Below are 22,904 nucleotides of genomic sequence, written 5' to 3'. Positions count from 1 at the left end.
CCACCCCCCAAAATCTGAGGTTGGTACTAGGTTCCTGTCATGTTTCCAGCTAGGTAAGAGGTTCCTTTAGACCAGGAGTGGGCAACCTGTGGCCTTTCAGTTGTTGCTGGACCTCAAGTCTTATTGGCCTCAGCCAGCATGGCCAATAGCCAGGGATGGTGGGAGAAGTTGTATTCCTACAACATCTGGAGGGCTGTAGGTTCCCTACCCCTGCTCTAGGCTTCTGGGTGTACATAGCTCCCCCTGGATGAATGAAATAGCTTGCATTTCTATTGTGCATTTCTCCTGGGATTTTCAAAGAGGGTTTACATTTCCCCTACCATATATAGGCAAAGCCTCGAGGCTGGAACAGGACCCCATCAAGTTGCCTCTTGTGCAGGGCACTATGCATGCTTTTCTGCCCCTGTGCTTCATTTTCGGTGGAACTTTTCCTCAGGAGCACCCGTATGTCTTGTGTCGTCTTCTCATTTTTTAAAATCAAGAACCCCCAGAAAGGAACCAGAACAAGTGCTATTAAAGTACACTTTTCCTTTCCCCCCTCTTTTTGCATTTTACCATGAATATATTTAAGAGTAGGTCTTTGAACATTGTCACACACACAAACACAGAAACCTGAAATGATGTCCATCAACCTGAGAATGGGACAAAAGGGGATGAAATCATGAAAGCAAAGGAAGGGGCAGAAGCAGTCTGTTTTCCAGGACAATTGCTATTTTCTTGACTTTAGCTACCATCTCAGTTTTTCCGGCAGGTTTTCTGGTGTCCGTCATATCCCTCTTGTACACTGCTTAGAAATTATGCAATTAAATGGTATATAACTTATTGAAATAAAAGAATCTCTGTATGCCATTTGAAGTGCATTTCCATGCTGAACAGGAGTCATCAATATAACTTTTAGGGTTCAGAGGTCAAAATGCCAATAACACATGAGGCTCATGTCACTATTTGAGCCTTCCACATGGAAAACAGAGGAAAGGCATTTGTAAATGCAAATGAACTTTCTGGCCAATGTAGCTTCGACTTTTTAAAGCACATGCCTCTTTAAGTTTCATGTGTGCCCTGTTGATAATGGTAACCATTTAGTGTCTCTCTTGGGTAGTTTGGGTGCGAGATTGTGTGAGACGACACAGCTGTACTGATAAATTTGTTTATTAAATTTGTATACCGCTCTGAGATCTGTAGGTCTAGGGTGGTATACAAATGTAATAAATAAATAAAAAATATGTGTTTGGCCACAGCTCCCACCCCCAAACTCTACAGTGTGTTCAAAGCAACAGATCCTGATGTTATACATGGTAGTTCCCTATTTTAACTGCTGCTCTAAGTGTGTTTTAAGTATTGTTTTTAACTAGTTTATATTACTTGTATTATATAATGATGTTCTTAGATGTTGGAAGCCACCTTGAATCCCAACTTGGGAGAAAGGTGGGATATAAATACATTTAATAATAATGATGATGATAATGATATTGATAGTTACTTAGAGTGGGCAAAGAATGAATTTCATTAAATATTTCATTTCCATTATATTGCCTCGCTATTTTTAAAAAATGAAACTTTATACATTGACAACTTTTACCACACTTGTATTTTGGTGCTGCCTACATGGAAGCAGCAACTCTTGTGTGTGTTCAGCATTAAGGGATTTGGTTTGGGGGCAAAGAAGAAGCCCAGCTGGGCTGAGAATTAGGCTGGGGCTCATAGAGGGGTATTTGATGCCTAGACTAGTTTGTGAGATCAGAGACCTCAGGCTCAGGCAGATACATTTAAATTCTTGGAGCTTGGGGAACACCATGCCGCATCTTTTCAAATATTTGTGTCCTCCTGCTTTAATATTAATTCCTGTGGGTTGAGGAAGTATCTGCAGAACTGCATTTTGAATAGGGATGAGCCAAAACTTGGTTTTGTCAGCACTTCGGGTAATAGCAAAGAATAAGAAAAGAAATCCCTCCCCCTTTGTGAAAATGTCCATTCGTCCATTTCAACTGCCCTCAGTTGGCATTATCAGCCAGCTAAATCTGATGGCAGCTATGTAATGTATTCCTGTTCAGTACAGGATTCCTGATAGGATGGGATTCCTGTCCATGTATCTAATCCAGGGAAGATGAAGACACTGAAGCTAAGGGAATGGGCTTCGTGTCCAGCAGGATTTTAAAAGGAGGAGAAGCATTTCCCCACCTCACAAGGATGCCTAACTTTGACCTGAAAGTCTATCTCACCTCCATCATCAACCTCTCAGGATATGTGACTGTATGTGTGTTGCTGAGCTGAGCCCTTGCTGGTCTTTACGCCTGTCCATGACCAGACTTCAAAACATACAAGAGTGTTCTGAAGCCATTTCAATATAGTGGGAGAGGGGTTGGAAAAAAAGAAAGAGAGAAATTGGGAGCATTGCTGAAATGTTCTCTACAAAATGAAGGGCCCTGTATTCAATGGGGAGGGAGCTCACCCCCCACAAAATGCCCCCTAGATCATCCAACGCCTTTGCTGAGATCCAGCCCATCTTAAAATGTCATCTCAATACAGTGTCCCTCCCTGCTGCACACAGTTGCCTCCTTGGTCAAAATGGGAAGTGTCTTAGGATGAAATCTGAGGGCCGTCCCTTCTCTCCCCATCCCTCCCCCTTGCCCTGCAGTGGTGAGAGGCCTAGTGGTAGTGGCTGTTCATGTTGTTGATATGGGAGGTTGCCATGGCACTGAAGGGCGCTGAAGGCTGCAAGCCGTGGCTGGGGTACAGAGTGGGGGTAGAGCCTGGCCAATAGGAGAAGCTGGTTGGAGTCACCCCCGAGGCCATGATGTTGAGTTTGGAAATGCCAGAGAAGGGCAGGGGTGCCTGGAATTTGTAGAGGGTATGGTCGGGTGTTGCTGGCTGGCAGACTTGGGCCAGGCCCTGGAAGTCAAACTTGTAGGCGTAGCGTTTGCCGTGGACCTTGGTCATGATGTTCTTGTCATAGTAGTAGCGCAGGGCCCGGCTCAGCTTGTCATAGTTCATGTTGGGCTTGCTCTTGCGCTCCCCCCAGCGCCGGGCCACCTCGTCGGGATCCAGGAGTTTGAACTCTCCATTGGTGCCCTCCCAAGCGATGCAGTTGAGATTGGCACGATCAGAAAGCAGCTCCAGCAGAAATTGCCACAACTGGATCTGCCCACTGCCTGAAAAGCCAAAAGAGGGGCAGTGAGAAAGGCCCATCTTGAAGGGGCAGACCTGCCACCCTCACATGAACATAGGACACTGCCTTTATGCTGACCCATACATTCTTGTAGCCCAGGATTGCTGCTACAGAAGTTGTTAGAATAAAGCTCCCATGATCTTTGACTCTTGGCCATGGGCAGGTGGACTGGGGCTGACAGGAACTGGAGTCCAGCCACATCAGGAGGGCATTATGTTTGGCTTGTCCAGGCCAATTCTGAGGGCCAGACTAAATGTTATGCCAAACACATGCTGAAGACACCAACTAGCCACTAGATCCCTCTCTACCGGGACCGTCTAAATAAGTAAACAATGATAATGTTCTATCTTAGCTGCCCTTCACCAGAACGCTCAGGGCAGATTACAGCATATTAAAACAGTCAAAACTAAACAACACCCCCAATAAAGCTCAACATCAATAATCCTTCCAGTTAAAAGACACCAACATCAAAACTTCCAATTTCAAAGGCCAGGGTAAAGAGATGTGTCTTCAGTGGTCAATGGAAGCTGTAGAGAAGTGGTGTCAAATGCATCTCTTGGGGCCATCACCAAAAAGGCTCTGTCATGAGCTCAACCCACTCACAACTACTGAGAGCAACAAAACCACCAGAAGGCCCTCCTTCTTTTATCTTAATTCCAGGGTTGCTGTACAGGGAAGGTGTTGTTTCAGATATTTGGGGCCCAAGTCTAACATAACACTTTCCCAAAAGATTTCTATCCCCAGTGGCCTGGAAAGCAACTTCCAGATTAAAACACAAGTAAAGGTAACAACAAAAGGAAATACAAGCAACAAAAGGGTTGGGGGAACCTTCAGAACAGGCTTAGGGGGAGGCATGAAAGGAGGGGAGGAGAGAATAGAATAGGGGAAGGGAAGGCAAACATCGTTTTGCTCCTGCATACCCAACTTAATGCTATGTTGAAGTCCACCCACTGACTGCTGTGTTCCTTTCGCTGTAAATCCTTGCCATTCTTCGTTATCATTTGGACATTTAAAGGTAAACAAAAGGTACATCAGACTCCTGGCTGAGCCAAAATATGAAGTGTCAACTCTTTTCCTATTTTCCCCCTACCCATAATTACTACTACTACTACTAATAATAAATTTTATTTATATCCCACCCTCCCCAGCTGAAGCCGGGCTCAGGGCAGCTAACAACAATCAAATAATCAAACAATCAAATAATCCAACATTCTAAAAATATTTCATTATAAAAATTAATTAAAATCAAGTTGATGGCAACCATTAAGCAAAATTCTGTGCAGGTTGCCAGAGGAGGGAGTCAGGCTGCGCCCTGACCAAAGGCCTGGTGGAACAACTCTGTCTTGCAGGCCCTGCGGAAAGATGTCAGGTCCTGCAGGGCCCTAGTCTCTTGTGACAGAGCGTTCCACCAGATTGGAGCCGCAGCCGAGAAGGCCCTGGCTCTAGTTGAGGCCAGCCTAACCTCTCTGAGGCCTGGGACCTTCAGGATGTTTTTATTTGCAGACCGTAGGTTTCTCTGTGGGGCATACCAGGAGAGGCGGTCCCATAGGTACGAGGGTCCTAGGCCGTATAGGGCTTTAAAGGTTAAAACCAGCACCTTAAACCTGATCCTGTACTCCACCGGGAGCCAGTGCAGCTGGTATAGTACCGGATGAATGTGGTCTCGCAGCGAAGACCCCATAAGGAGTCTCGCCGCGGCATTCTGCACCCGCTGGAGTTTCTGGGTCAGTCTCAAGGGCAGCCCCACATAGAGCGAGTTACAATAATCCAGTCTGGAGGTGACCGTCGCATGGATCACAGTGGCTAGGTCAGGGCGAGAGAGATAAGGGGCCAACTGCTTAGCTTGGCGGAGATGAAAAAATGCCGCCTTTGTTATAGCTGTAATCTGTGTCTCCATAGAGAGGGAGGTATCGAAGATTACACCCAAACTCTTAACGGACGGTGCTGGCACTAATTGCACCCCCGCAAGAGATGGGAGTTGCCCCCTCAATCCCATATCGTCCCGTCCCAGCCAGAGGACCTCTGTCTTCGAAGGATTTAACTTCAACCGGCTCCCACGTAACCATCCAGCCACAGCTTCCAGACATCTAACCAATAAGTTTCTATGACCTAAGGCTCCCACTAGAAGAGCTCAAAATATATTGTTGCATGCCACCCCAATCTCAAAGAGGTGCAAGATTTCAGGGGTTCCAGGAACTTACCCAGGGTCCCGTTTCCTTGGAATGAGGGACAATGGAGACTGTGGTATCCTTATTTACACATATATACAACCAGAGCTCAAGATGAAGGAGCTTACAGCATTAACACTCCAAGTGGTCTTGCTTCTTTCATAGACACAGTCTTGGAATCAAGCATGGCTCTCACTCCCTGGCTTCTGCCTGCAGCCTGCTTCTAGCCCACCCATTTACCCTCTGGCACAGAACAGCTTTCTTTGTCAGACTAAGGACCATACTTAGGTGATAACTATGGCCCTTGCCTGGCTACTGGTAATTCAGCAATAGAATCCTCCATTAGATTTTAACCCTTGCTGGATCCAGGAATTTGAAGGGACTTAGGCATTATATAGCCTAACCCCTTCCCCCAAACTCACAACAATATTTTAATCCCTTTCCCATAACCACTGTCCCACCCTCAAATATATAATAATACTCTTATTCCTCTGTGTCTGTTAAGAAAGCCAAATAGCTCACACTGTTGACTGCTTTGAACTCTTCAGAGCTGGATCCTTTGCATTTTCCCAGTCACTCCAAAACCTACCTCATTAAAAAAAATGTATCCATATTCTCTTTCTTCTCTATAGACCTTTACTAGGAAGTGAATCCATTCTATATGAGATGCAGTGCTTTTAGGTGGGTGTATATTGCAGAATCATTACCTCTATGTGTGCAGGTTTTCACAGCTTCCACATGACATCATTGGCATAAAAACACCAGTTCGTATTTCCCCCTATTTAATCTGGATTGGAAAATCTGATATTTAAAAAAAGCCCACCCCACCCCATTTACCGTATCTGAATGAGCTGTTTGCAATATTAAGCCCCCATCCAGAAGCACCCTAGGATTTAATACCCTAAGTTAGTTTGCAGTGAAGATCACAGCCTTACACTCATTTGACTGTTGTGACCAATTAGATACAAACAAAGCGCCATAGAGTATTATCGTTTACACAGCATGGCACACCTATTGTGTTGCTTCCTGCTAAATATTTTTGTTTTGTTTTTAAGCAAAAATTGTATAAAAAATATACAACTGATACATTTATTTACTACAGGTAAACCTGAGAAGTTGCTTTGTCTGAACTAATTTGAAGGAATGGAGGTCAGAAAATGAAAAACAAAATCAATGCTCTCTGTGTTTCTAGATAGTCAGATAGGTTACATTACAATATGCATAGTGAACATAGACATAGTTCATATAACTAATTAAATAAATAAAATATCTGAACCAACCTTCTGTATGTGTACAATTATGGAATCTCACACTACTAATGATATAATTTTTAACTTTACTTCTTCCAAGACAAGAAGAGCTGATTCACACAGCCATATGTGTCAGCTTAAACACTGACAAGTGACTGGTTTGAGTGCTATTATAAAGTGACATAAAATATTGTTCAGCATTTGACCAGTGCTAGCAGTTTCACACATGCATGTCCTCTATTGATGTTGCTGTCCTGAACAAATGGTTCTGAAATAACTTCTGATCTTAATCCTTTTCCTTTTTTATTGTAGTCTAGAGAGGCCTCCTCTACACTTGCAACAGAATGAGGTGGTAGACTGGGTGATGGTAGAATAAATGGTACCCATTTCAGAGGCCAGGTAGGGAAATCACATTTCTTAATCTTTCCCTGTGTAACCCCCCCCCCCAAGAAACCCACCACACCCTTTTGCAAGTAGAAAACTAGAACAGCAGAGAGGTGGCTGGGCTAAAACCTTTCTCCCTGAGCTGCTAGCTTTTTTTCTACTTTCAAAGGGCTTTTTTTGTTTTCCTTAGGGAATGTTTTAAAAAATGACTTTCCTCATCTACCCACAAAAACTTTATTCTGCTGCATATGTAGGCCAGGCTACAGATAAAAGATGAAACATTTCCAGAAGGGTAACCCTGTTAATATGTGGCAGTTAAAATCGACAAAGGGTCTTATAGCCTCTAGAAGACTGAGTGTGATATCCAAGGTTAGTGATACTCAGAGCAGACTAAGTGAGATCAAGGGGCCACTGGAGTCCACTGATTTCAATGTGGCTGCTGGAGTATCACTAACGCTGGCTATCACCCTAACGCAAGCACAAACATTCATTGACTACAGCCCACTTCATCAGACGCTGAGTGGATTTTAGCCCAAGAAAATATATGGCATAATAAAACCTGCTAATCTTGAAGGTGCCACAAGGAAAAGCGCTGACAGTTTTAACCTGATCAGGCACAGTTCAAGTATTTCGTACTTGCTGCTGGGGAAACCAGTCGCCCAATATAAAATGTAACTTAAGCAGCAATTTTTTTTGGGGGGGGGAGGACCACAGCTGAATCAGAGGGGATAGGAAACCGGTCCTCCAGATGTTGTTGCATTCCATCAGCCCCAGCCAGCAAGAAAGAAAAGGGAAAGTGTAGTCCATTCAACATCTGGAAGGCTATAGCACATTTGAAGTCAGATAAATGAAACCCGGAAGAGGAAAGAGCTTTTGTCCAAGCGCTAACCCTCCTCTTCACAATTCTGAGTTCCAGGTGCGGAAAAGTGTGTTCGATTCATTTTTTGCTTTTAGGAGAGGGCGACCACGTATCAGCCTCTATAATGTTGTAAGGGTGCACGCTCTTATAAAGGGAATCGAACGTTTAAAAACCAAGACAACCGTAGTTGATTTCCAACACGTGTCAGGGTTCTAATGTGCTCTCTTACTTAAAGTGGGTATGCTTGCTAATACACACTGTTACATATACGCAAATGCTTGTGTACAACCCCGTGCGCCCTAGATATAAACCCAAGGAGCATGGTTGTTTAGCACTTCTAAGGCAGAGTACTTCGTACCCATCGCCGTGGGACTACTGCCTCACCTTAACACTGCAATCCTCTACAACACGCCTGCTCAAATTTCTGCTCCTCAGAAATAAGCGTCGTTGACTGGTCAGTAAAGTTTACGTTCGGGTAAATGTGCATCGGATTCCCCCTAAAACCTCGCCTGCTTCCCGCCCCCACCGCTCTTGAGATCAACCGGACTTCAGATATCAACTCCTCAAATCGTGATTGTGCCCAAAGCTATTTAGAAATTACGCAGGCTGTCAACTGGTGGCAGACTGACTTTGCAAATAGACCGAAGGGCGGAGTCCATTGTTCAGGCAACAGCAAACGAAACTACCTTGTGGAGGGAAAATATGTCCCCAAGACCCCAAAACTTTATTCCCATCTTATTTCTCGAAAAAGCGCTCTCTCTCGCTCTCTCTTAGAAAGGAGAAACCCTATCCGCTGTGTTTCGTTGATCTGCAACCTCGAGATTCAATAAATGGGCAACATTTATTTCCAGCCCACTGTCTTAAGCGGCGAAAATAACATTGTTTTTCTAAGAGACTGCCTTGGACGCCCTTGGGGAGGTCAAACTGGTGGCCTACATCTTTCGCCTAGCTTTTTAATTCTTCTTTCTGGTTTTCTTCTGCTTTAAACTGGTGGGTTTTTAATCTTGCAGCGCTTGTAATTACTGTCTTGGCGGCAGAAAGGCGATTCATAAATACGTTTGACATATAATGATGTTGATGTACAGTATCACGCTTTTTGTTTTTGTTTTTGTTTTTTTTTTTTCAGGCTCCCCTCTGCGGTACCCGATTTTGTAGGCTTCGGCCCTATACCCACTGACGTGGAAGAAAGCCACTGAGTTCCGTGGGATTTACTCCAAGGTGAGTTAGTATAGGAATGCAACCTTATTTTTGGGCAAGGATGCATAAACTGCAGATGGAGTCGGCTCTAAAGGAAGCTTCATTCCACATTTCTCAGCAGATGAATCTGTTTACATCGGGTTTTGCCTCCGTCCTTCTGCATTATAGCATTTTTGTGTGTTTTAATGGTGCTTTTAAGTGATATCGTAATGTTATTTAATATATTTTATCCAATATACATACACTGCCCTGGTGAGGGAAAAAATCCAGTTACTGTACTGGGATAATAATATTGATCTACCTTGCAGGGCAGTTTTATGGATAGCACCAACACAAAATAAGGTGCGTGAAGTATTTTGTACGCTCTACAGTGCTGTATGCATACGAATTATTGGTTCCGCTAACGTTATTCATATATTGGGCACTATTGGCCGAATTTAGAAATATTTATTTACTCTCTCTTACCGGAGTCGGTACTTGGCCGGTTCAAGAGGAACTATTTATTTTGCACTCGCGATGTATTGAGATCTGCCCAGCGATGCACCGCAGCGCAAGACACGCGTTTTGTGGATTTTGACGTTTGTTGAATCCCTTGCCAGTTGCCCCCCCAAACCGTGAATTCCCCTCCTCTCCCCCTTCGGAGTTGTATTTGGGGTAAGAGATGTACATAAAAATTGGTAAATGCACACCGACGAGTTACTTCGTTTAAGTTAAATAAAATCAGATTTCTTTTAAATAATAATAATAACCTTGGCTTTATGGCGTTCGTTCATCATTTCGCCCTTTTGCCAAACCCGCTAGCCCGTGTGGCATCGTAGTTAGAGCGCTGGGACCTGTGAGGCCAGGATTCAAGTCTCTACTCAGCCAGCGGTTCTCCTTGGGCCAGTCGCTTTCTCGCTCAGCCTAGCTTATCTCTCAGGGTTGTTGTAAGAATAAAATGAGAAAAGGGGAGAGCTATGTAGGACACTTTAAGCTCCATGGAAGAAAATTGGGGTAGAATAATTGTGATGGTAATGATAAATAAATAAAAGTTGGCACTTCTGCGCCTCTTTTCCCTCAAACCTGCGATTTTGAGATGCTATAGATTATTTCTGCTACTGTTGCGAAACTGGATTCCGTAGGAAATGGGGTGTGAAAAATGCTCTAACCAACTGCGCCTAAATTGCTCTAAGCAGTCAGTCCGCGCGATCCAGGGACCATCGGTGCTCCCACCTGGGAATTATGAAGGCGACACCCCCGCTCCTAAGCCATTATTTGTGTAGCAGCTATTGGCATTAACAGGTTAAGAAAGAAGTTGGTTTCCTCGGTTGTAGTCCAGATTGGGAGTGACATCTCGTTAAACTCAGGGGATTTACTACTTCCTAGAAAACCTGCCTGAGAGATCCCGCTGAAACGAATGCCAAAGGCTGGTCCACAACTGCGCCAGAGGCGCACATCAGTGGGAACCGATTAAGCCAAGAGGGACGTGGGTCAGTAGCAGCTGAATCGAGGCTGATGTTAGGGCTGGGGTGCTAGAGTGTCTCCCCGCGTTTGTTTGTTTTGTAATTAAGTGGCCCAAACCCCGAAACGCAATTAAACAGTTACTGTACGTGTGTTTTGAGTCAGTGGTATTTCAGCGTATTTAATACTTTCAGAGAGAACGGGATCCAAGTTCTGGGGCTTAACTGGGCTGCTTGTTTCCTTATCTCCAAGGTGAGAGAAAGAGTCCAACGGAGGGACTGAGAATTTTCGAGGTGGTGCAAGAGATGGGCGTTGGGAATACAAATAGTTCTCGGCAGCGCCATTTGGACAGAACGCTTCCTCGGGGTCTTAGGAGTCTTAGGAGTGCGGCTGTGACTTTGTTTTCACCTTCTTATAAGAATAAAAATGAATCGGCAGCCAGCCATGATATTGCAGAACTCAGAGCTGCTTTTCGGCTAAGTTCTCTGCTCCAGAAAACAGCTTCACCTTCTTTCAAGACGTCTCCCGCAGCTCCTTGCCGAATATGCCCTCGATTCTTTCCCTTGCTCTCTGTCCCTACGACCTTAGGCAGGGTTGCCCGGCCGATCAGAGCCTGGTTTCTGGGGAAGCCTCCGAAAGAAGGGAAAGGGCGCTTGGTGGGGGGGGGGGGCGGGGTTGGGGATGTTTGGTGCCGGTTCTTGGAGGGCAGAAAGGAGATCTAATAGGACCCCTCTTTACCCAGATGGGCTTGCCACTAAAATTGCAGTACTGTGTATTAAAAGAGGAAGTTTTCAAGCTACACAGAGCTGGGGGGGGGGGAATCCTTGCCTCGCTCCACGCTCCTAAAGCTTGAAAGTGTTTTTTCTTTAAAAAAAAAAATTCACTGAAACCCGTGAATTTGAACAACGCAGTAGTCAATCTTGCCTGAAGTAGAGCCCGGTGCAATACCAAAGCTTACTACTCTGCCAGCAGCCTTAAGGAAGGGTGCCATTTTTCCTTTCCGTGGCAACCTGCTGGTCAAGATCCCCTGAAGTCCAAGGCAGGGTCCAGCTCTCCGCGCAGTTTGATCCAAGCTAGCACCGATTTCGGGAGGCGCAGGGTGTTGAAGGACGTCTTCGCCGCCTTAAGCATTTGAGGAGCAGGTTCCCTTGACAGCGATGGGAAGCTAAAGCAGAGGTTTTGGAGCGGCTGTAGCTACTTCTGCTTGGCTTACAGAAGGTGCTGAGTTCAATTCCTGCCATCTCCAAGTAGGTCTGAGGAAGACCCTCTGGCTAAAACCCCGGAGAGCCGCTGCCACCCACGGCAGGCGATACTGAGCCAGACAGACCAAGGATCGGATTTCAGAGAAGGAAGTCGATATTAATTCCTCCTTTCTCTCTCTTTTTATTCAAAAAAAGCCAGAGATCTCTTCCACCATTATTTGGGGCTTTGCGCCTCCAAGTGCTTTAGGTACAAATCAACCAGCGCACACCCTAACCCTACTAACTCCATTATTACTGAAATGATAGATATAACAGGCAGGATCAAATCCTGCCCCGGGCGCGCTTCTTGTTTTGCACCCGCAGCTGATTCGGGTACCGCGTTGCCTTTGAAGTGGTTTTGCAACAACCACACATATACACCATCGTTTGTTTCTAAGGTTTTGGGGGCCCACCCAACTTTAAAGAGCGTTTGCTAGAGAAAAGAGGGTGCGCTCCTTCCTATAAGGCGCAGATTCCGAACCCCTGAAGGGGAGACTTTGTTGCATTGGATGATGCGCATCCTCTGCTTAGCGTCAGGTGCAGATGATGATGCGAGAAGAACCCCCCCATTGGATATTTAGCAAATTTGCCCTTCGAAAAGAACCTACAAATTGATCGCCCTTTGGCAACAGACTACCTTGAAAGGCGCCCCAGTAGCCCCACGCACTCCTTTTTCGGTACTTTCCGGGAAGGCGGGGAAGCGAGGGTCTTACCTTTTTGGACTCCCGGCCCCAGTGATCCCCACGCCTGGCTTTTGCCTTCTTTGAACAAAGTTTCCCCAACTGGGTCTGCAAATAAGATCAGCAAGAAGAGAGACAGAGAGAAAGAGAGGTGGGGAAAATGAGCGCAAACCCAAACCGATCCCGGTCCCCACCCAAGAATCTCCCCGTAATTGGGACTTGATGGAGGGGGCGGGCGCGTTGGACAAGCTCCCTCTCTCTCTCCAGAGCGAGCCTGGTTGTATTTCAAAGTCCCCCCGCCGCCCGCCTCTGCCGCTCTGCCTCGCCCCCCCACCCATGCCAAGCCGCTATGAAGCCAGGAAACGCGTCCAGGAAAAAGGAAATCCGACTTCCGATGGGAGCCGTCGGGGCAGCTTTAAAGAGGGACGGCGAGAGAGACGGCTCTGGGCGCTTGCTGAAGAGCGCCAAGGAGCGATCTTCGTGGAGGGGGAGAAATGGCAGTTAGGGGAAACGAGCAGGAGAAGAAACGGGAGGCAGAGGTGGGAGCCTCGGGTCTGGGCTGGGAGGAAAGGGACCGATCCACCACATGGAAAGCTGCGGCGGCGCCGCCGGGCAGCCCTCGCCTTTGGTCCCTGCCCTACCTGGCAGGTACATGTTGAGCAGCAGGGTCCGGGCCGCGCCGCGTCTCATGGCAGCTCTGCGCCCACCCCGCGCCCGCGGGGGGTATTATTGCCTTCGCCTGGGGAAGATGATGGTTGTTATTATGTATTACGGTCCCCACCCGTCGAGGCAGGGCGCGGGATGGGGAGAGCGGCGGCGAGGGTGGGGGCAGTCTCCAAGCAACCTGCGAGGGGCGCAGGGCCTGGGCGCCTGCAATTTCCTCTGCGCTTTAATTAAAGGCGCGGCGCGGGCGCTTATCGCCCCATCGGACTTTAATAAAGTTCCCCCCGTTAAAGATCGCCGTTTCTATGGAGAGAGGCAGCCGCGGCCCTCGCATTTTCCGCCTCCTTAACTCTTTGCAAACACACAGCGCCTGGCCTGGCCCTCGCTCGGCGGCGCTTCTGCTCCAGTGCCTCTGAGCCAACAAGGAAACGAGCCCCGACGGAGGCCCTAATGGGCCTTTAACCTGAAAGTGATTCTGTGCCCCCCCGCCCCCCACCCACAAGCGGAGCCGCGGCGAAGGTGCCCCATCCTCCTCCTCGCCCTGGAGCCTCGCAGAATCACCCAAAAGGCTTCTGTCGTTTCCCACCGTGGCTCGCAAGATGCTTTCCAGAAGCTGAGAGGGAGCACAGCAAGGCAACGATCTTCCCTGATATTTGTCCTCAGTACCAGATGCTCAGAGGTCGAGCATCTCTGAATGAAGAGGTTCCATTTCGCTGCCATCGGATAATCTGTTAATCGACTCGCCCATCCTTCTGCAACCTGGTGCCCGCCAGACATAGGAGCCAACTCTTAGGGGCCAAGGTCCCTTTGTCCCAATAAAATATTTGAGGGGGTCAGGCCTTCCGAAAGTTCGTGTGCATTGCCGTTCAAATGGTGTGCATGCACTGCATCATGTGATCAGTTATGTGGGGTGGGGTTTACCTGCAACCCCCCCCCCCAATATTTTATTCAGATTGGCTGCCACCCCTGCCACCAGAGGTCTTGGGCTGCCTGCAATGTTGACTGGGGCTCATGGGAGTTGTGGCCTGACAACATACCTCATCTAAGATTTAGATGGTACATTCACTACTTGCTACTGCTAACTCCCCCGCCCCGAAATAAACTAATTGTATTTGCATGTACAGTCCAATCCCTCTCAATAACTCTGGTGGAGGAAAGCGATTCCACCTCCCCAATATCTATACAATAGTGAATCAAATTTGTATATACATTAGTAACTTAAAACAACAGTAGTAGTAAGTAGATGAATTTCCAAAGGGGTAACCATGTTGGATAGTTGCATCTTGAAGACCAACACATGATAGCTTTCAAAGGGGCACTCTTGGATGTGTCAGTAATACTAATTATATGGTGGGTTTCTTAATCTCAGTAAAATATAACAGTATTATAACCCTCTTATAATAGTGCGTTATAGTAGTTATTTCTTTCCCCACCTCTCACATCACTCAGTCACAATGAGTTCCACATCTCAGCCTACTTGAAGGAGGTTTAGCAGGAAAACGGTGGGGGGGGGTGGCATTATGTGAGCCAGGTTAGGGCAGGGCTCTCTTTTCCTTTCTGAGGGCTTCTTCTTTTCTGGGTACAATTCAGAGTGTTGGTGCTGACCTTTAAAGCCCGAAACAGCTCTGACCCTGTATACCTGAAGGAGTGTCTCCACCCCCATTGTTCAGTCCAGACACTGAGGTCCAGCACCAAGGGCCTTCTGGTGGTTCTCTCACTGAGAGAGAAGAGGTTACAGGGAACCAGGCAGAGGGCCTTCTCAGTAGTCACACCTGCCCTGTGGAGCATCCGCCCAGCAGATGTGATTTTTAAAATATGTCTGAAGTTTTGTGTGTGTATGTGTTGTGTTTTTACGTTTGTTTGTTTTTGTTCGTTTGTTTGTTTTTTGTAGGGAGATGGGTGGCATATAAATTGATGATGATAATGGAAGGAGCTCTTTGGAAACAGGGTCCTCCTAGGCAAACATGATGGTGGTGTCAGTGCTAAGGTTACTGCCACAACTATGGAGCCGAGTGAGAAGTCTATCCAAGACAGCAGATTTTGGGTGATGGTGGTGAAACAGTGTTGCTCTTGGCAGTGGAGGCTAGGGCAAAAGGGGCAACACCCCACCAACTTCCCTCTTCCCTCAGCCAGCCTCCACCTGCCTGCCTTCTTACTTACAACCAGCCCAAGGGAAAGGGGTGATGGCTGTCAGCTTTTCCTTCCTCTTTAGACTCAGTATAGAACTTTGTAGAACTCGGCAGGAAGAAGGACAGTGAGAAAATTGTCCTACCTACTGTTGTCCTCCCTGTTTTCTGCCCCGCAAGTACCAATGAGCACCAGTTGCCACTGGCTTCTGGGGAGGGGCTGCCAAGGCTCTATCCTAACCTGGTGCCCTCCAGATGCTGTTGGACTCCAGGCCCAGGAGCCCCAGCCAGCACAGCCAGAGGTCAGGGCTGATGAGAGCAGTAGTCCACCAGCATTTGGAGGGCACCAGGTTGGGAAGAGTTTTCTACAGAAACGTGGTTAGAAGAGTGGTTGACGAATGCAGGCTGGAGTTGGCAAGTTGGCAAGTTTGATATGCTCTCTGCCAAAATGCCAAAGAGCCTCTATCCTGTCCCCTGTTAGAATACAGAACCACAGTCTACCTTTAATTTTTTTGGGGGCAAAATATTTATGAATCAATAATCATCATATCATGCACAAAAGTTGGGCATTACCTCCTTAGGTCCTGTCATTTCCCCCAGGTTCTGTATACTGTGCCTTGTCTGGGCAAGCAGACAGAACAGAGACATCTAGTGGCTAAATAAGGGGAAATGCATGTATTTCACACTATCAAGGCATCAGAAGGCAGCAAGAAAACAACACGTTGTCTACGCTCTTGTTCAGAGAGCTGAAAGAAGATGGGGTGGGCAAATGAGAGATCTGGAAAGACCAATGCCTATCTGCTTCCTTGCCTTTCTCTTTTGAGTTCTTACTTTTAATCTCAGAAAAATAATAGCAACAGGCCCCCTTGCTATGAAAATTGCCCTTGTTGTTTTGCACACAGGATCTCCCTCCGCATCTTCCATCACTACAAGCAAGTTAAATCTCACCGAAGTAGGAATCAGTTTGCAGGCCAACCCAAAGGTTCTCATTAGCCTGCAACAAAATGTAACTAGAGGCTTAAAGGACAGCTGTCATGAACTGGGACACACTGGGACAAGCTGGGGAAGGGGAATTTGGTGTAGGAAGTACTTACAGGGTGAAGGAGGTTGACAAGGGCATAGGGGTCAGTGCACAGGATCCAGAGCAGCAGGACCCATCACCAGAGTCAGAGGGGCCCCTGGCTCCACAAACATGGTGGGCTCTAAGGCATAGGGAGGCTGAGGCAGGCAAGGTTCCACAGCCCAGTTCACTAGCTGGTCAGGTGGGGCTTGATAGCTCTGGGAGGAGGTATGGGATTCCTCAGCTGGAGTAGGTTTGAAAAAGATGAGGGTCACATGCCTCGTCAAGCCCAGATGCTACAATCAGCATACAAAGGGCAGCAGAGTTCTAGGGCTGTGTCTGTTCATGTTGATGGATCCCAGCTTGAAGGCTCCAGGATTTCTGTGCTTAGGTTTGGACTTTGGACTTGTGGATTGACACTGGACTGGGGACTACTGACTTGCTGCTAGGTAGGTCAGGGGTTCAAGACAACAACTGTATAACTGCTAGCATGCTTATAGCCCAGGCTAAGTTAAGATGGATGCTTGATTTAATATGGTGTTTGGTGCAATATAACATCAGTGCTGGTGGGCCACTAATCTGTAATCTCATGACATTCCTGCGTATGGACAATGGGTCAGTGATGGCTGGTCTTCTCTGGTGTCTTAATGCAGCCTATGCAATGGCGGGGGTCACAGCGCCACTGTTGGTCATTGGCTTAGGGTTCCTCCACACAATCTGTTTGTTGAGCATTCATCCTGATTTGTTTACACAAAGTTTTCATGGAGGTTACAATATGTTCAGTCTCTACTGAACATTCATTTTGATTTGTTTGTAGATATGTTTCATGACAGTGGGCATTCATCCCAATTTGCTTGCAGGGTGCTCATGCATCTTACTGTTGTTCATCCCACACTTTTCAGTGCATTTTTCAGCCACTTTCCTAACTGCATAAAGTGGATCTGCTGTCCTAGGGTGGCAGAGGGCTCCAATCCTTCCTGAAAATTGGTACAGTCTGGAGGCATGCTTTGAATTGCTTGCTGTCACAGAAGATCTGAGAAGCTTTGGGCTAGTTGCTGTTATGGGGGACTGGAAGGACTTTAATCATTTGAATTCCAAGGCCCATTAGCTGGTTTTGGCAAATTAACACTGTGATGTTCAAAATAACAATGTGATGTTCAAATGATACCTTGTCAGGGCAGCTTAGCTGCGTGGGAACAGGCTGCTGTGTGCTGTTTATGTGGTAAGACAAGAGATTTGTTATTTCAGGCTCCCTTGCAATGTTTTAATACATCAATGGCAAAAATTTCCTTTCCCCTTCCCATATATGGGCATAATGGACATCCTTCCTTTGCTAGGAGCCTTTCTTCAGAGATCGCCCCCAGAACAGACACAGCAAGCTATGTTAATGGTTCTGTGTGGTTTGCAAGAGACATCCTTTCAGATGTTGAAATGGGGCCTGATATAAAGTATCAGAACCTCTTTAAGAAACTGTTGTCAGATTCAGGAATCTCATGTTAATGCCCTCTGTTAATGGTTTTCTGTACATGCAAGCTGACTGGGAGGTGGCATGCCTCTGAACATGTGCAAAGTGTCCTCTATTCACCTCTCTCTGTATGTAGAAAAAGATTAGGCTGGGTTTCCTGCACAGAGGATGTCCCACAGGCAGACAAGCTCTTCTGCTTGTGGACCCTCATGGAAACATACTCATTTGGAAGGGTCTGGGGTTCAGGGCTCAAATATCCTTGGATAACCAATGATGTCGTATTCCAAGGTTTCCATTTCATCTGTTATTTCTGTTACTATGTGTTAAGAGGCACTTTGCCTCTTAAACATTGAGATGGGATACTTCTGAATGGGAAGTTAAGTGGATCCTCCCCTGGAAGGTTGTCCACAAGAGAATGTGGCCCTTCGGCTGAAAAAGTTTCCCTATTCTAGGTATACAGAAACCATTTGTCCAGGTCATTCCAAATCACCTATTTGGGAAGCCAGACAAGCCACTCACATCCTGTCACCCCTGAGCGGACATGGGGAACCTATGCACCTCTCCCCCCGGATGTTGCTGGACTGCAGCTCCCATCATTCCTGACAATTGGTTTTCTGGCTGTGGCTGATGGGAGTTGGAGTTCCACCCGTCTCTGCCCTGTGATCCATTGGTCCATCGTGTTCCACAGCTGTGCCATCTTTATGTCCTGCTCCATGTCCTGGCTCAAGTGCATCTTCTCCAGCTTGCTACATTTGATCTTTCACAAATGGAGGGCTCTCCTTTCATGCCCCAGACTTGCTTTAGCTGCCTGAGTCCTATTAATCAGCCGCAGGCAACTGAAAACAAGCCCAGCGCAGGTAGGATATGTGGTGTAGATTAAAGATGGTGGAACTGGGTTCTCGATCCCCCAAAGCTTTCCACACAGTCTCTGGAGACATAAGAAGCAAAGCAGCATTTGAGGAGGCAAAGGAGATGTGAGATAGTGACTACAGCCTCCCTCCCTTTCATGGTGGTGAATACAATGGTCTGGCTTGTAGAGCTGGTGTTGCGCCATTTTTTTTTTTTTATGAGGCTCCAGTTACCCCATCAGGAGGATCTACGTTACCCTGTTGAATCCACTTCTAAGACAGGTGGCTCAGGAGCATGAATGGGGAACTTGTGGCCCTCCAGGTGTTGCTGGACTCCAACCTCCACTGGCCCGTCAGGGAAGATGGGAGTTGCAGTTTAGCAACAGGTAGAGAGACCCAAGTTCCCCATCCCTTTTCTGAGGAGAAATGTCAATGGGGCTAGAAGGGTCATTTGCCCACAGTGAGAGAGGGCAGAAGGTAAATTAGGATCTACCAATAGCTTTCTGGGTAGTTTGCATGAAACAGATCACCAAGAATTTCTGATTCTCAGTAGTTTAACTATAGCAATGACCAGTGCTTTTTTAAAAAAAAAAACTGTTTCTGCGTACTCTTTTTGACTCAAGAAAAACACCATTTTATAGTTCAAATCGGGGAAAATAAATACAGCAAATGGACAAAAGTAAAAAGATTCACAAAATGTTTAGGTGTATGTGTACCCCTACGCACCCCCAGAAAAAAAACACTGGCAATGACTTTCTACCAAGCTGGGTTGCTGAAACAAAGCTTGTGAAGTGGGAGTGTGTAGGAAACCAGGAATGGATTGTTGAATGAAAGGACCGTGAGCTCTATTCCTGGGCTGAGACATGCACTCAGAGGTGCCATATCCCTTAATTCCAAGCGTATGTCCAGCACAGCCCCCAGTTAAGCCACTCTTTTGCACTTCAGCTGGTGGACTTTGAGGTTCCAGGAAAAAACAAAGTGGATCCTGCAAACTTGAAATCTACTTGCCACTGCTGTGGCGCAGGTATTCCAGAACATCTAACCCCTGTGCATGGTGTGAAGGAGAAACACAACTTGGGGCTATTAACTGTTTGCAATTTGCACCCAGGTTGAGTAAGAAACAGGGGAAGAAGGAGAGCTACCACTCCAGTCTAAAATCAGCAGACTGTGTGTACTGTGTGTGAAAAATGAAAATCTACACTAAGGTAGATTTCACCAGCCACCCCACCCCACCCCCAAATTCTACAACATGAATAATCAAATTTGCATATATTTGCACATTTGCATATTCATATTCTGCTGGTTAGAGAGCCTCTCTACCAGTGCAAATCCTGCTCAATGCTCCACAAGGCTTCTAATATTTTTTCCAGGTATTGCCCACACAATTTGTAACCATAAGGGCTAGGAAAAGAAATAAAAAGAAATTGGTGCCTGCATGATGAAAGCATGAAATTGCAGGCTATACAAACAGCCTTGAAACATGTACAGTAACAATAAGCAGGGAACTTTAATATATAAGTAGTACATTTCTCTCTCATCTATAGATGACCATGGTCAGTCCCAATATTTCTGGGATCAGGAAAAGGCGATCCCTCTCTTCAGATGATGTGGCTTCTAGGCAAACATGCATTCTGGAACCTCCATTTTTAAAGCAAATCACCTCTGTGTAGATGGATCAAATAGCATATTATTTCCCTTTTTTATCCTTGCCAAAATCCCCAAAGGGCAAGCTATACAGAGACAAACCCAACTCAGTGAATCTCATAGCTGATCAAGAGCTGGAACCACACTCCTCCAAACACACTGGCACCAGCCTGGCTGTCTTCTTAAAAGGTAAAGGTAAAGGACCCCTGATAGTTAAGTCCAGTCACGAATGACTCTGGGGTTGCGGCGCTCATTTCGCTTTACTGGCCGAGGGAGCAGACGTTTGTCTGCAGACAGTTTTTCCAGGTCATCAGTGTTAAGTCCTAACCTCAACTGGATTGCGAATTTGTATAGAGGACAGGCTGAAAGGCTTTGGATCAGGGAAGGCAAATAAACAGAGCAGGTTCCAGAGACAGGGCAGGGGGAGATAGGAGAGTGATTTTTAGGCTGTCCAAGTGTAGTGAAAGGAAATTATAAATGATACAAGCTCACCCAAGTGTATTTTGTGTGCACCCTTTAAACCATCATCTCTGCCACCCTGATTCTGCACTCAGTCACAAATCTGTGATGGATTGAAATCCCCACATCCCCACTTCTACTCACATATGGAAAAGAAATCTGTCTACTCCAATGATGAGTACAGCCTAGTTATGAGGTTCTAGCCATAGGCTGACCTGTCTATTCTCACCAGCACAAAACAGCAATCTTGTGCCCAGAGACCCTGAATAGGTGCAAGTTTCCCATCCCTTAAAAAAAAACCATAAACACAAAACTTCTAACTCCTGCATGAGGCTCTGGAGCAGACGCCCACTGCATAATCTGCCCCCAGCTTTGTTTCGACTTACCTGTGGGCCCGCTCAGGGAAGAAGCTGACGTGGCCCTGGCAAGGAAAGCCTCAGGTATGCTACCTGCTTGCAAAAGGGAGGGAGGGTGGCCAGCTGAGCTCCGGTGGGGTGGGACGTTCTGTGTGTGAAGGAATGTTTGTGCATAGGGAGAGGCCTGCAGCAAGCACTTCCTTATTGGAGGCAGGGCAGAGGGAAAGTGCTAAGGAGCAGCCCACATGTGCCCTGTGATTGAAAGGGCATGTTGAGTAATGCAAACGGATCTGGCTGCCACCTGTTTTCTTGGCAAGGCTTCTCTGCTTTACTTTTAGCAGCTGCACGACAAATAGACATTGCAGTACGGTGTCAGAAACCCACTGAATTTCTACCTGTATGCAGTTGTTCACAGCTCATGAGTTCTATCAGAAAATAGGTGATTACCCCATAATACGTGATTGCAAATCAGAAATCGGAAGAACCAAAACAAGAATGGGTTGAGGCCCTCTAATTATTTACAGTGATGGAGCAGGGAAGCAAACAAATATGCAGGCCATTTCAATCAAGCACATGCTTAACTCTTTGTTAGCCAAGGAGACTTTGAAGAACTTCATTGGACTGTACCTGTGTGGCATTAGATTTATTAGATAGTTTTGTTTTATGTTATGTTTTAAGTTATACTTATTTTTACTATGTATTTTGTGTTTTTTATGTTGTAATTTAATGTTGTGAACTGCCCTGAGATCTGCAGGTGGAGGGTGATATACAAAATTTAATAAATAATAATAAAAGTAATTTCCAATGCTAAATTTTGCTATGCTCCTCTAGCTCAAGAGGAATATGTAACTCCATATGTATATGGACTCCAGGAGAGGGGCAGCTCTTAACTGTGGGGACTGAGCCTCGGCTCCTTGAGGCTGAAGGGTATTTCTTCAGAGCCTAAGTATGAGACAGAGTACAGACCTAAGTTCACATTTATAGGGCAGCTGCAGGACTATAGGCCTGGAGGAAGGAACCTCAGGCCCAGGGCCTGAATGTGGCCCTCCAGGCCTCGCCCTTGGGGCTCTCGCTAGGCCACACTGCTTCCCAGGTAATGCCACTCATTGGCCCTGCTCCAAACTCTCTTCAAGTGTTTAGCCAGAATGTGTCATTGAATTGTTTCCTGAAAAGAAGTGTGTGCTCACAGGTGCAAACTGCTTGTGTAGCTTATTGTATAAAGGAAACGTGCATCTGTAGCTCTGGCCATTTTTGCAACTGCCCTGCACCCACCACTGGCATGAAGCCCCCCAAAAGTTCCCCAAGAGACTGCAGCCCTCAAGCTGAAGGAGATTCCCCATCCTTTCCCTCAAGACCCTTTCTTGAGTTTTTTTCCTGCACTGCACAGTAGTCCAGCTTTTCCAAACCTGTTTGCATGGTGCACGAGGACAAGCTAAATATTGGCCACATTCACATCTTACATTTGAAGTGCTACAGTACCACTTTAAACAGGCATGGCGACTTCCATGGGCTCAACAACTTTGATTTCTCAAAAGCTCTACAGCTTTGCCAGCCCCCACCCCCAACAAAAATCCTGGCTATGTCCATGATGGCTTTCCACAAATTCCCTCTTCTCCCTGGGAAGAGGGGACTGGTTATTGAACCACCCTGGGAACTGTAGCTCTGTGAGGACAATCGGGGCTCCTAGAAATATTTGAGGAAGCCATGGCGATTTAAAGTGATGGTATAGCACTTTTAAACATGTAGTGTGCATGTGGCTGTTGTCAGAGAGGTGCAGTATGCTCTGAGCAGCTGGAAGCTCAAGTAATGCTTGGAAATGTTATTGCAGGTACGCCATTTCAGAGCAGCGGGTGAGGGGATTCATCAGGGTATTTTGAGCACATTGAAGGTTAAATAGC

At 46.5% G+C, this 22,904-nt stretch overlaps 1 protein-coding gene and 1 long non-coding RNA gene across 2 annotated transcripts in view; one reads left to right on the top strand and one right to left on the bottom strand.

Moving 5' to 3' along the window:
• LOC310767691 overlaps positions 1–10,926 on the top strand; it is a 17,495-nt gene extending 6,569 nt beyond the window's left edge. Inside the window, exons 2-3 of the long non-coding RNA XR_014551019.1 lie at positions 8,954–9,045; positions 10,717–10,926. This is a non-coding gene — a long non-coding RNA (uncharacterized lncRNA). The remainder of the gene's footprint in view (positions 1–8,953; positions 9,046–10,716) is intronic.
• FEV (FEV transcription factor, ETS family member) lies at positions 982–13,576 on the bottom strand. Its single transcript, XM_083624815.1, has 3 exons — positions 13,027–13,576; positions 12,419–12,493; positions 982–3,149 (listed from the first exon to the last, which is right to left on the bottom strand). The coding sequence occupies exons 1-3, from the start codon at positions 13,073–13,075 to the stop codon at positions 2,647–2,649; spliced, it is 627 nt and encodes a 208-aa protein (XP_083480941.1). The 5' UTR covers positions 13,076–13,576; the 3' UTR covers positions 982–2,646.
• Between the last annotated feature and the right edge of the window lie 9,328 nt (positions 13,577–22,904).

This window comes from Podarcis filfolensis (genome assembly GCF_964270895.1).
Source record: "Podarcis filfolensis genome assembly, chromosome: 1".
Taxonomy (NCBI): Eukaryota; Metazoa; Chordata; class Lepidosauria; order Squamata; family Lacertidae; genus Podarcis; species Podarcis filfolensis.
Note: the sequence above shows the minus strand (reverse complement) of the source record. Positions and strands in the feature narration are given on the sequence as shown.

Bases quoted from the DNA above. Each gene is read 5' to 3' on its own strand.
- FEV (XM_083624815.1), bottom strand. From the start codon at position 13,075: ATGAGACGCGGCGCGGCCCGGACCCTGCTGCTCAACATGTACCTGCCA. The intron at 12,494-13,026 runs GTAGGGCAGGGA...TCTTATTTGCAG, and splicing joins GCTCAACATGTACCTGCCAG to ACCCAGTTGGGGAAACTTTG. The intron at 3,150-12,418 runs GTAAGACCCTCG...TTGGCTTTTCAG, and splicing joins GGGGCCGGGAGTCCAAAAAG to GCAGTGGGCAGATCCAGTTG.